The sequence below is a fragment of the Rhincodon typus genome, chromosome 3 (assembly GCF_021869965.1).
Source record: "Rhincodon typus isolate 14 chromosome 3, sRhiTyp1.1, whole genome shotgun sequence".
Lineage (NCBI taxonomy): Eukaryota > Metazoa > Chordata > Chondrichthyes > Orectolobiformes > Rhincodontidae > Rhincodon > Rhincodon typus.
The window spans coordinates 8,414,041-8,433,046 of record NC_063334.1 but is presented as its reverse complement, the minus strand read 5'-3'; the positions used below and the strand labels follow the sequence as shown (position 1 = coordinate 8,433,046).

General features: G+C 37.4%; 1 protein-coding gene across 4 annotated transcripts in view; it reads right to left on the bottom strand.

Annotated features, from left to right (window-relative positions):
- The window catches only part of gak (cyclin G associated kinase), a 111,455-nt gene that overhangs the window by 40,947 nt on the left and 51,502 nt on the right, over positions 1 to 19,006 (bottom strand). For 2 of the 4 annotated variants that reach the window (XM_048592374.1, XM_048592380.1), the window contains exons 10-16: positions 15,992 to 16,091; positions 13,988 to 14,105; positions 10,383 to 10,391; positions 7,166 to 7,215; positions 6,012 to 6,160; positions 2,473 to 2,595; positions 383 to 516 (exon numbers count right to left, since the gene is read on the bottom strand). In XM_048592374.1, the coding sequence (XP_048448331.1) occupies positions 383 to 516; positions 2,473 to 2,595; positions 6,012 to 6,160; positions 7,166 to 7,215; positions 10,383 to 10,391; positions 13,988 to 14,105; positions 15,992 to 16,091 (683 nt within the window). The remainder of the gene's footprint in view (positions 1 to 382; positions 517 to 2,472; positions 2,596 to 6,011; positions 6,161 to 7,165; positions 7,216 to 10,382; positions 10,392 to 13,987; positions 14,106 to 15,991; positions 16,092 to 19,006) is intronic. The other 2 variants (XM_048592388.1, XM_048592394.1) reach the window with 1 other exon arrangement.

The window sequence follows — 19,006 nt, the reverse complement described above, 5'->3', positions numbered from 1 at the left end:
ATAGCCATTTTAGACTGAGGAGTCATATCTTCACTCAGATTTGAGAGTCATTGTATTCTCTGTTCCAGAAGACTATGGGTACTCAATTAGTAAATTCATTCCAACTTGACATCGATAGATTTTAGTGCTCTAAGAATCCATGGAAATCACTATTGGGTGAGAAAATGGAGTTGACATTGGTAGTCAGTCATTAAGTTATTAAATGGTGAAGCAGGCTCAAGGGATCGAATGGCTTATTCTTGCTCCAATCTTTTATGTTCTACTTGTGCTCCAATGAATAAGAACAGCACAAATACAATTTGGTGCTCTTAGGCTCTATTGTGGTGCACTTAAAACTATTCCAACGAAAGCTTTGCACTATAAAACCAAAACTAAACCATACCGTTTATGTGAGGGCCAGATTCCAGGTGGTGACCTCTTCATACTGAACATGTAGACTGCAGCTTCAGCGGTGGTGAAGAGACGACAAAAACACAGGAAAGAACAGACCACCACTGCAGATGCTGCTCGGCCATCCTGTTGTGAAAGAAATGAATGAATATAAACAGCTGAGCACATGCTTGGCTTAATGTAGGGCACTCATTAGTTAAGGCACATAATTATTGGTGCAAAGGAACAATCACAACCACCAATGTTTGTGCATCACTTTTGTCCCAATCTTGAGGCCAATTCAAGGAGCTTGAACAGAAGATGGACATGTTCTAGTGCATCTACTACAAAGAAGTATTCAATCTTACAGTGAAAGCCAGTGCCAATCACCTAATGATCATTAAACAATCAGCTCTGGAAGTGACAATTTTTTTGTCAGTAACTGCACCCTTGTACAGTTAATGAAATCTTTACAGGATTCTTCAACTCCATCGAGGGATACTGTGCCTTTCCCCATTCTTGTGACCCAGTGTCCGCATAAGCAAGAGTGTGAAGCTACCTTTACCAGATTCCAATAATGCGCCTGAGGTGTCCAAGTTCAGAATTGCAAACATTATAAAATCACAGCACAACCACTATTATATCAACTTGGCATCAAATAGGGGACAATTCTGTGCCCAGAGGAACCAACTGACATTGCCCAAACTTCAATTAGCCAATGATTATGTCAATCGCAAGCCTTATTACATCAATTTCCTAATAGTTTCCATAAACTAAAGCTTGCCTGGAAATATGCAAATTACACCAATTCTGCCATTCTACTTCCTCCATTAAATTTGACTAGTCAGAACCAGCAGTATTGGTAGCTAGTATTTTTATTGGTAGGGCTTTCTCAAACTTTACAATTACCATCCAAAAATTAGTCAGAAAGTGTAAAGTCTTGCCATACTGATCAGATTAAAGATTTCTCTTACCAACTTTTTATCACCTTCTTTACTTAAACTATTTCCCTTCCACCACTACAAGACTAATAGCAAAAGCATGTCCTTAACACCTAAACACTCCACTTTTCTACGTCTTCTAGTCTGGTTCACTGCTTCAATACTCTACAGGCGTAAATGTATTTCAATACTATAGCTTGCTTTCTCACAAAGCTCTGCATTCTCATCAACTCCATCTTTTCCAAGCAATAGAACTCAAAATCCCAGCAAATAGAATTCAAAATTCTTGAACAAAAAAGAAATTGCTGGGGATTTTCAACAGGTTTGGCAGCATTTATGGACAGAAAACAGAGTTAACATTTCAAACCCTTCTTCAGAACTGATAGTACCTAGGAAAAGGTGGTATCTATGCTCTTGCTCTCACTTTCAAATATCTTTCTATCCTTGTCTTGCCCCACCTTAGTGATTCTCTTATGCCATACTAATTAAATATGCACCCTCAATACTCTAACACTGAGCTTCTCTTGCCTGTCCATTCCCTTTGCTCCACTGTTTGTGCTCACTTATTCTCTACTAGGTTCCTATCTGCTGATTTTTCTCTCAACTCCTTCTGGTTGTTCAACTTTCTTCTTACTTTTAAAACTGCTGCAAACCTTTAACTAAACCATTGTCTCTCCTCCCCACCCATCTTGTCTCCTGCTTTGAATTTAATTATTTTCTCCTTTGTGCGCATATTTTGAGATATGAGATGGCTTCCTGCATATGAGGAACAATACAGAAATTAAACATGACATAAATTGTTCTTAATTTCTTTGAAATAAATTATCTATATTGGATTATTCTAATTTTTCAGAACATTCAATAGTTCATCTCAAGTCATACAACCAGAAACAAATTACAGCTCCCAATTGTCTCACACAATTATTTTTTGCACAATTTCAGGACTATTGCCTCCACTACTGTCTAGAGATCCATACCAAGCACACTACATGAACAGCTGCTTCTTGATTTGAGACTTATTTTGAGATTGAGGTGCCTTATCCCACAAGTTTAAACAAAATGAGAACTTTGTTTAAGAACTATCTTGAAAGTATTTGTAAAATCACCCTTTTCCAACAATGACTTTTGATGTATCATATAAACACACATCTACATTACTTACAAGGCAATGGACAACACAAATATTCTTCTGATCTTGCTTCAGCCATAAGTGCATATTTCTGCAAATATTGTACAGGTTTTGTAGACTCGGGGCACGTCGTGCTGGCCAGCCACATTCAGAAACCTACATTTATTAAAAACAGAGCAAATATTTTATGTAATAGTTATGAAGTTTAATAAAATCTAAAATGCATCTTCATGACGAAATACAAATATCTAAATAGAATCCTAAATATTGCTGTATTAGCCTAATTTAATTAAGTTATTTTATTTAATTACCAATTTCAAACATTATAGTTACACATAAAAATGTATATTTAAGTTTGAACCAATGGAGTCTTTTTCATTGGAGGGGGAGTTATGTGCCTCTGTACCATAGTTAGAATGTTTGAGAGTCCACGTGTAACTTCAGCATCACGAGCACAAACTTCAGCTGACACTTCAGCATAGTAGTGAGGAAGTGCTGCAGTAACAGAAACGATGCTTTGCAAGTAAGACATGAAACTGAAGCCTCCATATTCCCTCTCGGATGGATATTCCACAGCACTATTAAAATTAAGACCAGTTCATCTTTGCAGCCACTTTTTTAAGACCGTAGGATGAAGTCCATCAGATCCTGGTGACATGTCAGCATTTACTTCTAATAGTTTTCTCAGTAACCCTTCCATGATGATTTTAATTGTTTTAAATTCCTTCCTCGGCTCCATCTTTTTGATTTTCAGCATCTTTAGGAGGACTTCTAGGTTACCTACAGATAATACATCTGTTTGAAGCTGCCACCATTTCCTTGTTTTCTATTAGTAATTCCTCAGAATCATTCTCTGGTGAATAAACACTCACTTTTGTTACTCATTTTCTTTTTAAATAATTATGGAAACTCTTGATATCTGTTTCTATACTACTACCTAGCTTGCTCACAAGCCCTTACCCCTGATTTAAAGTTTGCATTGCTTTCCTGAAATTCACAACTTGAAGTGAAATGGCTTTAGTAAACCATTGGTTCTCATAGGAATCAATGTTAAAATCTGAGACAGGTTCCTTCAGACATTTGTTTCCTTGCTAAATCTAATATACAATTTGAAATCGTGTACCATGAGTATGGAATGCACAGCACTGTGCATTCCTAGCTGAAATAATAAAGGCAAGCTGGGACCATGAAAACAATGTTAAAACAATATGATGTTGAGCGGAGATAGTAGGAACTGCAGATGCTGGTGAATCCGAGACAACAAGGTGCAGGGCTGGATGAACACAGCAGGTCAAGCAGCATCATAGGAGCAGAGAAGCTGACGTTTCGGGCCTAGACCCTTCATCAGAAATGGGGGAGGGGAAGGGGGTTCTGAAATAAATAGGGAGAGAGTGGGAGGCGGATAGAAGATGGATAGAGGAGAGGATAGGTGGAGAGGAAACAAACAGGTCGAAGAGGCGGGGATGGGGCCAGTAAAGGTGAGTGTAGGTGGGGAGTTAGGGAGGGGATAGGTCAGTCCAGGGAGGACGGATAGGTCAGTCCAGGGAGGACGGACAGGTCAAGGGGGCGGGATGAAGGTAGTCGGAAGGGGATGGAGGTGCGGCTTGAGGTGGGAGGAGGGGATAGGTGGGAGGAAGCACAGGTTAGGGAGGCAGGGATGAGCTGGACTGGTTTTGGGATGCGGTAGGGGGAGGGGAGATTTTGAAACTTGTGAAATCCACATTGATACCATTGGGCTGCAGGGTTCCCAAGCGGAATATGAGTTGCTGTTCCTGCAACCTTCGGGTGGCATCGTTGTGGCACTGCAGGGGGCCCAGGATGGACATGTCGTCTGAGGAATGGGAGGGGGAATTGAAATGGTTCGCGACTGGGAGGTGCAGTTGTTTATTGCAAACTGAGCGTAGGTGTTCTGCAAAGCGGTCCCCGAGCCTCCGCTTGGTTACCCCGATGTAGAGGTAGCCACACCGGGTCATCCCGCCCCCTTGACCTGTCCGTCCTCCCTGGACTGACCTATTCCTTCTCTAACTCCCCACCCACACTCACCTTTACTGGCCCCATCCCCGCCTCTTCGACCTGTTTGTTTCCTCTCCACCTATCCATCTTCTATCCGCCTCCCACTCTCTCCCTATTTGTTGCAGAACCCCCTTCCCCTCCCCCTTTTCTGATGAAGGGTCTAGGCCCGAAACGTCAGCCTCTCTGCTCCTATGATGCTGCTTGACCTGCTGTGTTCATCCAGCCCTGCATCATGATGTTAAGCGGGGCAACTTAAAGGAAAGACTTAGTACTCTGGTTTCCTTCTCCTTAATACTTTTTCCGCCATTCTTCGCTGGTTTTTAATTTCTGAACAACCTTCTGACCTACCATGAAGCTCTGCCAAATTATACAACTTTTCCTTCAAACTGACACTATTGTTACCTTTTTTAATTAGCCATAGATTGTGCATTCTATTTGTAGAGTCTTTCTCACTTTACTGAACATTATGAAATATCTCAAAATGCTGCCACTGTGTTTGCACTAACCCACACTTTAACCCACTTTCCCGGTTTCCCTTAGCCAGCTCCATCTTCACCCTTGCCTTTATTAAGACTTTAAAACACTGGTTTTAGACACATTCTTCCCCAAACTAGATGTGAAATTTAATCACGTTATGATCACTGCTACCTAGAAGCTGCTTTACTATGAGGTAATTGATTCATCTGGTCATACTGGTCACGAGGTCAAGGATAGCCTACTCCTAGGTTGACTCTAGAATGTGCTGCTCTAAGCAGTACAGCAACTTGCACTATACAAGTGAGGTGGGCTCTGTCTTCCCTCTTTGCTACACCGCTCCAGCAGAGTTCCCTAGTGGATTCTGCACTGCTGACTTCTTTGACAACCAGACTCAGAAGACACTAATAGAAATGTGCACAGCATCGTGTTGGGGAGTTTATGAGGGAAGAGGTAATCCAAATATCAAAGCCACTGTTTGGAAAATCCAGAACAAATAAGTAACTGTCAATTTTAGATGTTCTTATGGTTGTGGGACTTGCTTTGAAGATGTAAACTTACAGTTTCAATATAAGTTAAAATTACATTTCAATTGCATAATATTTCATTCAAAATCTAAAACAATTTTAGGATATTTTCATTCGGATGCAATAAACCAGTGTGTTCTGTTTTGATTTTCTTAACATTCCTCAAGACATGATATGCAGCATGGTGTTACACATAACCAGCACATTCACTTTAAAAAGAGGCACTACTTTCAGTGGACATTTGAAAGCAGGTTGGCTAAACAATTCCCACATACAAAGGTGCCCAACTGAATGCTGTCCACTACAATCAGTGGCCTTTCATTTGTAGGAAAGGTTCAACTGAATAGCTACTTGCCAGTCAAACTACGCATACAAATGCATTAAACTAAGTAACAAGACATACAAATGACAGAAACAATTATTAATTACGCATTATCATTCAAATCTGGCCAACATATGAGATTTTTGTGGAAAAAATGAAACTTAAGACTACAAAGTTTAAGCAGTACATTGAAGACAGCGAATTTCAATTCACATTTTATATTTGTTATAACATACTCTGTTATGGAATTTGAAGGATCTGTAGGTTCGTTGTGATAGATTGTACACTGCATAATGTCCTGGGTGGCGGGAATCCAGAAACAATCTAACGTCTTCAATGTTGTTTTTGATTGCAGACTCAACACCTTCAGCTGGAAATGACATAACTGGGGGAAAAATACAAAATACAGTACAAATTCTAAGCATAGACCTGCATGATATTAAATTACAATTAATTCAAATGACATCAGAACTCCTTAATTAGATTACTGGCTGTATTCCCTGGTGTTTTTTTATTCTCTGTAGAAAACATTTATGTGAAAATTGTAATTAGAATGCTGTGCTGTAATTATTGTTCAACATTTAATGAGCTAATTCAAAACCTGCTTATTGTTGATCAACCTTTAATTGTGCCTTCTGCAAATCATATAACTTATAATGATTGTGTATTTTTCAATAACACTTCCCACTAATTTCCTTTGGACATGCTAGGTGGTCACATTTTGCATGAACAATAGAGAAATAAGAATCATCCATTCAACATTTCAAAGTAAACCATACAAAACGTGCAGTATAAATAACGTACGCGGAAATATTAGAAGAGCACATTGCAAAATCATAAAGTATTTTCTTTAAACAATTTCCTTTCTTTTTGTCAAACTGTGGTGTACACAGGAGCTTTGACAGTCAAGTTTTGTTTTAAAATATTCTAAACAGGATCAACAATTCTGAACACAAAAAAACAAAGTACTGCGGATGCTAGAAATCCAAAACGAAAACAGAAATTGTTGTAGAAACTCAGCCGGCCTGGCAGCATTTGTCAAGAGAAAGCAGAGTCAACATTTTGGGTCTAGAACTCATTCTGAAGAAGGGTCACTGGGCCCGAAACATTGATTTTGCTTTCTCTCCACTGATGCTGCCAGACTTGCTGAGTTTCTTCAGCACTTTCTCTTTTGTTTCAACAATTCCAATGTTCACTGCTGCATTTATAAATTTGTAACATTTAATAAAATGAAAAATGGGAAATACAGTTGTGCCACGGAATCCATGAAAGAACAAGTGATTCTCAGGTAACAGCTGGCTTCTAGTAGAAAAATAATGTACTGCTCAAAGACAGGCTTATTCATATCCATGCAAACTTTATCCAGAAACACAAAAGCTTTCCTACTCACCGGCTATTCTTGACGTAACATATGAAATGTCCAAATCTCCTTTAGCATAGCTAGTCAAAAAAACATAGAAACAGCAAATAAGATTAGATCGCATAGTAGCGAAGAGCAAGAGATCCAGCTCAACTCTTGAATGGTACACAAGGGTGCAAATCAGCCCAGTGTGCCTGTACTGGATCATTGAATCATCCAGTTAATACCATTCACTGCCCTTTCCCTCCATATCCTCATTATTCTTTCCCTTTCAAGTGCATATCCAATTCAGTTTTGAAAATTATTATTGAATCTGCATCCACGGTCTTTACAGGCAAATAATGTGAAGCTAAATACCCTTGGACACAGTAGCTAAAACAAACACTTGACAACAATAATATAAATACAGAATATGCTTGCAAATTTATCTTTAACCAAATATATATCTAATTTTCTTTTGACAGTTATGACAGAATCTATTCTACATCTATTTAAAATAAAGCCATTCTCTCTACTATCAGAAAAAACCACCTTAGCTTCATGCGTGAAAACCACCAGCTGTCTTTTCCTGCACTCCCTTTTAAACGTGCACCACTTAGTTTAGACTATCCCTCCTTCTTCTTACTCCTAAAATGTGTGACTTTACACATATCTGCATTAAATTTAGTTGCCTTGTGTTCTGTCCAACTCGCCAGTTTATATCCTCCTGCTGTCTGATATTATCCATCTTGCTGCTTACTACATTTCTAAGTTTTGTGCCACACTCAAACTTTGCTTCCTAAATAAAATTTCTAGGTCATATATGTCAAATGCGATTATGGTGCTCAGACTGAGGCTTAAATATGAGTCTTCTTTGCAGTGTTCCATAACTGTTTGTACGCAACTTTCCAAGTACCATCTAATGGAAATATGTCCTTTCCAGGCAGGCCCTCTGTCACAGAAGTTAATGAAATTCTCAGCCACCACCACTCCATCCCACCAAGACTCTACATACTGGAACAATGGGCTATTTTGAGACAGAGATCTATAGATTGTTGATAGGTAAGGGTATACAGCATATGAGCAAAGGTAAGAAAAATGGATTTGAGGAGCAGCTGTGTCATTATCTAATATTTAAATCAGCTTGCAATTTTCAGCAGTTCATTGAATAAAATATACAAGGTGTAACCAGTAATAAGTGACAAAATAACTTTAAAGGAACAGGTTCTCAGTATTATTTTAAGACATATCCTTGTGAGGGGACTGGGGGAGTATATGGTGTATATGTTTGATGACTCTGAACACCAAAATGTTGAATGGGAAATATTTTTATATTTTTATGTTTATGAATGTCCTAGCATTCCATATTGCCTCTGCATACTTAAAATTGATGATTGAAGTAGCTGTTATGATATTAGGAAGCTCAAGTGTGAAGAGTGCTGTCTAGGTAATTATTCATGAGGTATCATAATAACAAGTAAGAGTGGCTCAAAAGAAACCAGTCTATCAGTTGACGTGCCTCTGCCAGCGGGGAGTGGGATGGAGAGGTTAGGTATCAGTCAGAATCGTGAGCAGCCCTTGTCATCCAGTAACCTGTACTTGGTTTGCTGTTGTGGTTGAATTGCATCTGGCACAGCAGACCTGCACAGAATTGTAGATCATGACTACTGCCAGGATGTAAAGCACTGACGTGCATATTTCACGATCAGTTGATGCACAACAGCTGAACAGTGAGTGAGTGAAATCCCCGCTAGTTCCAGCACACAGCATTTATGACATGGGGCACCCAAAACACAATCTGTCTGCAGTTAATAACATGCTGCATCATGGTAAAATTTGCATTTTGAGCAAAACTTTGGATTCTTTTCACCTACTAGCTTCTGACAAGACAATATAAAATTAACTTAAGTCTCTTTGTAAAGAGAACTTCATTGACCTCCCTTCTCCAAAGGGAATGATAAACTGCAATTTTTGCTATGTTCATCAGTTCAAAACTCCAATCACAGCTTGGTATCCATTCATTTTTACTTTTATCCTAATTCGTGAAAAGGCACCATATTTAGGGTTGCTGTTCAGTACTAAAAAGGAATGCTCAATACAACACGTTGCAACCAAAGCTCACCAGAATGTGCAAAATCATTCTTAAAAGGCCAAACAGAAACTAAGATAAAACACACCTTTAACAAAACCAGTCAAAAATGCAAGATAATTACCTCTGAAAGGCTAATTACAAGTAAAGACAGAGCATAAAGGGGACCAACACAAAGCTTCTCAACCCTACAGTGTTCTATTTTTAACATTGCATTTTATGCATTTAAAACAAGCAACATTAATTGCAAACGCAAGCCATAACAGTGTCAGTCACATAAAACTGAATTCAATTTTAAATTTTACAGACCCCTGACACAGCTCATAAAAATTGTACTTAATCTCTACAATATATCAATAGAAAATGATACAGTAATGTAATTAGTCACTTTAGTAACTAGATTAAAGAAGCAGACATCTTGGTAGTGCATTGATATGTTTTTTAGTCATGAACTTTAAACCTTCTAAATAATGTGACTGTAAAATGTCAAAATCTTTATGCAACTTGCAAACTATTTCTCGTCTTCAACATTATCTTTCAAAAGTGAAGGCATCCCTGAACAATGAAGATCAAAACTTTTGACTCTAGCAACAGCAGAGGCTGTCGTTACTGACTCGTTCAATCAGCCTGATTTCACATCAAAACTGTTCTGTTCCCTTTTGAATTACTCACCAGGGCTGCCTGATACCGATTATGGATATGCAAAATTACAATTTCACAACTCATCAATCAAAAATTCTCGACAATGGAGCAGTGCAAAATAATTCAAAAATTAAAACTGAGAACAAGCAAAAACATAGGATTTTTCTCATAAATCCAAATTTGTATATGTCAAATCAAGGCAGCTCAAACTGTTGACTAAGAACTTTTTTAAGAGATCAGTGACTCATAAGTACGAGGAAGAATTCAAGGTCAGTTACAATTTGCAAATTGGTGAATCCAGCCCATCTCTAACAAATCACTCCCAAACCCCTCTCTTCTTGCTTACATCACGGATCTCCAATATACAAATCTAAGTGAGGAGTGTGGAAAATTGCAAACATTCAAAACATAACACATGCAAACAACTCTTGAGACTTCAACTTCAGGGAGAACAGTTCATTAACACCGAAGATTGCGCAAAAATCCAATTATTACAAACCATAACTTAGCAGCACACAGAGGAACTAAAATATTTACCTGGGATTGCTACCAGAGGCACAGAGATGTTAAGGAAGAAAGAAATCTAGTGAATACTCAAAACACCAACAGTAATAAGCAGCAACATTCACAATGAGAAACAAAAAGTGCATGATACTCATCATTAAGCTAAAAAAAAGTAACTAAATGTAAAAGAAGATACAATCCAAGGCAAAAAGAAAAGAAATGCAAATATCAAATTTGTCGTCTTGCGAACTGGAATAATGCATTTAGTGTGGACATAACAAATTAATGTTCTTTTGACTGACATCCCAATTCTAGAGATGGCAAACATGACATGGCTGACTAATGGACTATCATCAAATGAGGACAGTAAATAGAAACCAAGGACTCTTTTTGGAAACTTTTTATCATGCTTGTTTGTTTAACAACAGACAGGTAGCCTTAACTATGAAGGATTGTTGTGTTAGATTACATTAGTGGGTGGGAGTAAAAAGGTCAAGCAGAAAGAAAAAAATTGAGGATATGGCAAAAAGAAAGTTCTAATTTATTCCCATAGTTCTATCTGCACATGCCTCCACCCACAGGCTTTAGCAAAGTAGCTGTACACATTTCTGCTTTCAGGTTTTGAAAGTGGGCAAGACGATGCAGCATGAATTGTCATGATTGTACTCTTTTCAAAAGACCAAATTCTAAGTACAAGTTACTCTGAATTTTATTTGAAATATAGCAATTATTTTAAATGTTCATGAGATACAAATAGATCAAACATAAAATCATTTTCTCTGCAATGTCATTTAATTTGCTACAAACAGACATGATGCCAAGGCTTTTCATCTTACACTCATCAGGAATGCAAAGCAAGAAAACCAACTTTACGAATAAATGAACTATGAGCAGATGTAAGCCATTTGGCCCCTTGAGCCTGCTCCACCATTTAATAAGATCATGGCTAATCTGTCTGTATTTCAAATTTTATAGTTCTAATTACCTCTGATAACTTTTCATTTCATCGGCCAACAAAATCTACCTCTTCCTGCTTTAAAAACATGCAATGACCCTAATTCCACCATCCTGTGGGGTACAGAATTTCAAAATTGCTTGACCTTCAGAAATAAAAAAAGTTCTCATCTCTGTTCTAAAATGGCAACCTCACATGTTAAAATTGTGCCACCACTTTCTGGACTCACCATCAAATAGAAACATCATTTCCACATCCACCTTGTCAAAACTGTTCAGAATTTTAAATGCTTCAATCAAGTCACCCCTCACTTCTAAATGCCAGATAAACAAACAAACTAGGTCTGTCCTCACAGGACAACCTGGTCATTCCAGGTATCAATTTAATAACCTTGGAACCACGTCCAGGAATATATGTCTCTCCTCAAATAAGGAGACCAAAATTGCACACAGTATTCAAGATGTGGTCTCATTAATGTGCTGTATAACTGAAGTATTACATTCTCACTTTTATTTTCAAATTCTTTCGTTATAAAAGATAGAACTCTACTAGCCTTATTAGTAACTTCCTTTACCTGTTTCCTAATTTTTCTCAAGCCCTTTGCACTATGAAATTCCAAAAAGAAATAATGTATACAGCATGAGGACAGAATGCTGACTGATTGAGCTGTGGTTGAGCATGGAGATGCAGCAGGAACTGTCCACTGTCAATTGTTTTACCTGATTAACTTCAAACCAGACAAGTTGACTGAGTTGGCAAGGCTTTGCCGAGAATGGCCATAGGATTTTTTTATTTTCCTCATTGAGAAAGGTACAATGTGTGGCCATATTCCTTTTTTCTACCAAGAACAGTGTGTGTGAACATATGTAGTTTCTGGAACACACAAATGAATCATGCTCCCACACAGACAGACAAATTTTAAATAGGTTTCTGGTGTAATTCCTAGTGTTATCAGGATTATTTGGCAAATGTTGCCCAAAAGCAGAATCACACGTCTAAATGATCAAATAGGTTCTGAGTTTCACAAGCACAGGCAGCAGATACGCTGCCTACTGTGGGCAATCAAAAGGGATGCATTGTGTCTGACATTGTTGGGATGCATGACTTATATCACACTGGCACTCAAAGTCATATTCCTCATTATTCACTTGTGCGGCAGGCAGAACATCCTTTTGGCTTGAAGCAGCATACTGTTAGCTGAGAATACGACTAGTGAGTTAATTGCAAAGTGTCAGCACGAAACAGCTAGCATCACCTGTTCCCTGCTGCATCCCCATGGCAAAGTTCAGTCAGAGTTGACTTGCTGTTTTGAATTTAAACAGTTAGCCAAGATTGAAAGGCAGCACTTCCTGCTGGATCTCCACGCCAACGATAAAGCAGCCAATCACAACCCTCTTCTCACAATGCATAAATTAATGCTTCCTTTCTAAAGCTGTTTTTCTTGCATTTCAGTCCTAATATATTCAAGACAAAAAACATTAACTTCATGTCTCTTTTCAACAATATTTATGTTGTTTACTACCAAACAATTACTTGTTATTTTTATTTGAGTCCTTAAAATGCACAATCCAAAAGAACAATCAAAACCCATCAACGAGCAGACATTACATAGCACTATCTGTCCCAAGTTACACAGAATCAGTGTGGCAACTAAAAGTTTTTTTTTAAAAAATGGATGCTGTCTGTTTGCATCTGTCCCATACTAATGGGTATTACTATGTTATCCACCTGCCCTTCTATAAATCAAGAATGAGATCAACTAAAGTGCAATGTTTCTTGAAAAAATCCTTTATTCTACAGGGTTCTTTATTCTCCGTTCTGAGGAAGGGTCATCAGACCTGAAACATTAACTCTGATTTTTTCCTTCACAGATGCTGCCAGATCTGCTGAGCTTTTCCAGCAACTTCTGTTTTTGTTCCTTTACTCTAGAAGATATATTTATAGATATTTACATTGGGACTGTTAGATGCTAATGCGTTTGCCTATTTAATCTTGTAGCTTGTTGATAACAATTGGCTTTTTGAAGAGATGCTAATATATCTGTAGCCATTGAGTGAAAACCATACAGTGATTAATGATAAAGATTTCAAATGGCAATGCAACAAAATCTATAATGCAAAAGAAAGCTGGCTGAAAATAAAATAATCTATGAATCAAATTCTTTCAGTAAATAAATTTAACCCATGAAAAGAAAGGTGAAACTCAATTTGACAGTTGGTATCTAGAGTAACAGATTAGCTAGAAGCGACATTCATTCAGTGGTAACTTACCAAAGTTGCCAATAATTAAGTACACATTCTTGTAATAGGAAAGGGAAACGTGAAAAAATTTAGTTGTACATTACTGGGATTGTCTATTTAACTATTCTAAGACTTTCACAGTCATTTTAATCCCTGGGGATTTATTATCTGAGCATTTGTGCCCATCAGGAGTGATTCTGTGGAACAGAGCAGTGAATGTAGTTACTCTGTGGAACAGTCACAATGAAATGGAGTGACACCGTGAGACAGTCAAAATGAAATGCAGTGATTCGGTGGAACAGCTGCAGTAAAATGCCGTAAGTCTACAGAATAGTTGCAGTGAAATGTAGTGATTCTGAGAGACAGCCGCAGTGAAATGTAGTGACTCAGTGATCCGAGGGATTTCATAGTGAAATGTATGCTCAGTAGCCATTATGACTTACTTGGCAACTGACTGGATCATCTTTGAGGACGTATCTTTGATGTTAGTCAAGAAGCGCTCCGTACCTCCTTTGAGGATATCAAACAACCCTCCATGATGTGATACATCATTTTCAATACCTAAGGAATAAGGGGAACAAATAATCCATGAGTTACCAATAGCCCTTCAATTGCCAAGTGTGCTTTTGCACATTGCCCACAAATTACCTCTACCTACAACATATTCATGAAATAGTGAAGACTTTCGGAATGTTTTCAAATATTTCCCAATCTGTACAATCAACTAATTCAATAAGTGTATTGGAAGACTAACATTTCTAATTGTAACTCAATCTATTTCACAAGTTAAAAGTCTCTGAAATATTTTTATATAGCCATGGTCCAAACAATTCAAGTTTTACATGAAAGAATTGGCCGAAACAGCTCTAAGTCCCTTGGCCTTTAGTGAAATTGTACTATACATCCTGTCAGGAAAATCACAAAGACCACTTGTTTGACTTGTATTCTACAATCCAAATGAAACAGTGGCTAAGAACAGCACATTCTGTGCACTGTGCCAGAATGTTGTCGATATAACACTTCCAAAGCAACATCTAGAAAATTTTAGAAATATCTAAATGGAGACTTTTCAAATTGAATGAAATTAAGAGACGTTTAATGTCGAGCCTTCATCTCGTAACAATGATCATGATGATGCAAAATGGAGCATATCTTTCCAGGCAGACATAGACTAGTACTGTATTGAATTGACCACAACCACAAAATACATTTATTGTCTTTGCCATGTGTATTCCACCAAATTACAGACCAACATACCTTTTTAGTTCTGTTTATTTAGTTCATCATTCTTGATGCACCAGAGAAAAATTAAAAGATAAGATGCAGGGATAAGAGAGGGATCCTGGATGTGAGAAACTATAGCAAAACGTGCCCTTTCAGCATACAAGCCTGCTCAATTATTTATTAATACATCTTGAAATACACTGGTTAATCTATTTCATTAATACTCATTAAAAATCAAATAATGTCCTGATAGATTAAATATGACTGAAGTAATTAAAGAAAGAAGTAAGGACTCACATTTATAAAGTGCCTTTACAACCCACTGTGTTCCCACACCATCTACATTGATCCAGCATTTTTCAAGTCTAGCCACTATTGTACTATGGAGGAGTCAGTGATAGAGTCTGGCTTTTTTTTAAACGTCATTTTTATGGTGCTTTAGATTGAGAAATGTAAAAGGTTTTCACTTTGAGTACATGGAACACTTTTACGATCATGTATGGTAACTTAATCTCTACCGCATACTTCTCCAATTCCTTCAAAATTCAATTATAAAGTCTGATAAAGATACTGTGTTCTTTTTGAAGTCTGTTTGAAATCTAGCTGAGATCTCAATGGAGTCTAAAACAATATGCAATTGTTCAGTGTTTGCCGCTGCATTATGCTGAGAAGCAAGGCAGAAAGAGAAGGGAATATAATTGGATTTCTTTGAAATATCCTGCATAAATAAAATGCCCTGTGATCTTAGTTTTTGGATGATTTAACAGAGCTATACTCTCCAAACATATTAATCAGTCCATTGAGCATAGTCTGTCATTGTAATTCTAATTTCAAAACGGAAACAGACCAGAGCTTGTCCAGTTTGTTAATTTATGTATTAATTAGCAACATAAAGCACAATAAACATGAAAGAATCGAATAAAAATGAGAACATCACATCAGCACCAATATTGTTGGTGACCTGATTTCAACGCGCACTTCCTGACTTTCATATACGTGTAGAACCAAGAAGCAATCATGAATTAACTGAATCAGACAGCAGGATTTCAATGACTAACTCCAGTTTAGTTGCAAGATCACCAGGGTTAGCATCAACTTGAAACAAACTGTACAGCTTTGATCAGAATTTATATGATACTGCACCAGACACATTTCTATAGCATAATGCTAGAGAGTTTATCAATATTCCTTATGCCTCCTTTGTTGATAGTTAGGTCACATACCTGCATTGTGCATGTTGTTCAGTTGTCCTGCTGGTTTGTTCCACTGTGGCGCTGAACTTGCCATCGTACTGTTGGCCACCCCTCCATTCTGTTCCAGGAGCTGTAAGGATTGGTAACCGTCACAAGCGATCTTTCTCAGATAAGAACCCAGCAAACTCATGAAAGAATAATCCATACACCAGGACAACAAAGAAAATGGAGATTCCTAGCAACCAGTTGCAAATTATTCTGCTATCCAGTCGCAGAAGCAAGAAGATTCTCATCAGAACAAACAAGGCATTGCTGTTAGTTCCATCTCAATACTCAGCTGCCTGCACTTACAAGCAGAACCAGCAAGATATCCAATTTGGCTTTAGGCCCAGCATCATCAGTGTATGCAGCTGACTACACCATGCCGGCTTGACATTTAAGCTGATTAGTTTGAAGATAAGCATATTACTTTCATAATTATATCACAAATGGTAAAATAAGTTTAAAAAAACACAGGCAGTGACACTTCTATAAAGTTTAACACTTTTCTTTTTATCCAACGTATTAGCCTATAAAATAATTCCTATTTTGATAGTGTGAGCAAGTAACAACATGACAGTAAGACAAACTTTAATAATTTTGTACCAGTCCCTTTAAGTAATCGTATTTTCAAAAATCCAAAATTTCTTACTTTACAACAATTTACAATAAAAAAAACAATTTGCAAGCATTACGTACTTTTTGACCAACATATGCAAATTGTCCTATTTAAATTGGGACAGAAAACACATCAGTGCATGAAGTGGGATTGATTTCATGTAAGGGGAGCACGGATGCAATTCTGTATTCTGGGACATGGGAATGGTTTCCTTTCAAGGTTTTCTGTAGAATTAATAAATTAATGATTGCACAAAGCTGTGATTCAGCATATATGTTCTGAAAGGCCAAAACGCGCTTATATCTCCCAGCAAGTATACCTGCCACATTCAGGCATTCAAAACAATTCCATCACGTTAGCATTCTGGAAATGAAGCAATAAGGTCAGCTCGTTTTGTACTTGACCCAACTAGCAATGAGTTAGAACAGCACATTTTCTACATTACATGTATACCAAAGCACATTGTAAATATTCATTCTTTACTTGGTGACATAGACAAGCCTATAGTTTCAACATAAAATTGATTCTTTTCCCCTCAACAGTTGAGTGGGAAAGAAAAAAAAGTAAATCAGTGAGTCTGTGAGAGAAAGTTCCACTCTGCTGCACCTGACAATCCATTATCAATGTACATGCAAGCACTATCTAAGTTTAGATTAAGAACTAAGAAAATTAATACCATAAAACATTCAACATCTTCAGGCTGTTATGGCATTCCAAACTACATAAACATTGCTATCTACCATTTGATATTGTGCATGCATATCTAGAATTGAATGTCAAAGCCAGCTGAATTGATGCAGTCAACAACAAAAGTAATCCAAATAACAGAGATAATAACTGAAGTACTTTAAAACAATGAACATATTAAAAACAAGAAGTCAACAGTGATGACTGTAAAACAGCAATTGACAAAACATTTAGAAAACCATACATATTATTAACTGTTTGTCAATAATTTTCAACATTTATTTTGAGCACGATAAAGAATTTTAAACTGTTATTTAAACATGCCAAGAAAGAATATTGTCCCGCTACATTTGGACTTGGACTGCTTCAGTATCAGAGGAGTCTTGAATGCTGCTGAACATTGTGTAATCATCAGCGAACATCCCCAATTCTGACTTTATGATAGAGGGAAGGTCTTCGATGAAGAAGCTGAAGGTGGTTGGCCCTAGAACATTACCCTGCAGACCTGCTTCGAGATGTCCTAGAGCCAAGATGACTGAACTCTAACAATTACAACCAACTTCCTTTGAGCTAGGTATGATTTCCACCAGTGGAGAATTGCAACGGATTCCCACTGACTCCAGTTATGCCATGGTTCTTTGATCCTACTCTTGGTCATATGCAGCCTTGATATCAGGGACAGTCAGTCTTAGCTCAGCTCAGAAATTCAGCTCCTTTGTATATATTTGAACTAATTCTGCAATAAGATCAGGAACTAAATGGTCCTGGTGGAACCTAAACTTAACAAAACATCTAATTTTATTTTCTGCAATTGGCTATTCTGTCCTCAAAACCTTAATAGACACAACAAAAAAAACAACACAAAAGGAAAGAACTGTAAAGGAAAGTGCCTAGATTTATTTCCTTGTGGAAGACCCTCTTCTTACCTCTATCACCTCCCCATATTCAGCTCACAGTACTTGTCTAATACAGACCTCCTTCAGACAGACAACAGGACAGTCTAGGTAACAAAATTCTCCCCAGACCAGATCAATGCAGCTGCACGGCCAGGTAACTATCTTACTGGGTCATAGTGGCTCTCCCAGATTGGTTTCACTCCTTAATTGATCAGTGTTACGATCCTAACTTATGTTATTATTAGGCAAATCAAATCCTGGGCTGACATCTGGCTTGATGGATTTCTTTCAATTTAATGAGGTAATCTTTCACTGAAAGACAAGGGTACAAAGCTACAGATTCGGTATTAACAATAAAACAAGACTTTTTTTATGCAAAAGAAAAAGATAAAATAAACAATGCTAATTACATTTTAAAAATTTTAAACATACAATTAAAATATAATTTCCCTCTATCCTAACAGTATCCTTTTACAGTAATTAAATAACGGAAAAAATTCCACTCTTTATCATCTCTATAAGTTTGATTTAATTGGTGCTTTTAATTCCAGGTCTTGAGAGTTTAACAGCCTCTTCCTTGAGTATTCACACAACTGAGGTTAGAGTTGTTGAGCTTTGAATAATCCTTTAGGCTTCTGACCAAACACTTCTGGTCTTAAACTTCTAAACTAAAGCTCCCATTGAGGTAACCCTATTTCCTAACTTTTTGAGCTAACTCCTTTCTCTAGAAGAAATTGTTTCATATAGCCATTTTCCAGCAGGACTTTTGAGAACAAAAGCAAAAGCTTTTCAACCTAAGGGAGT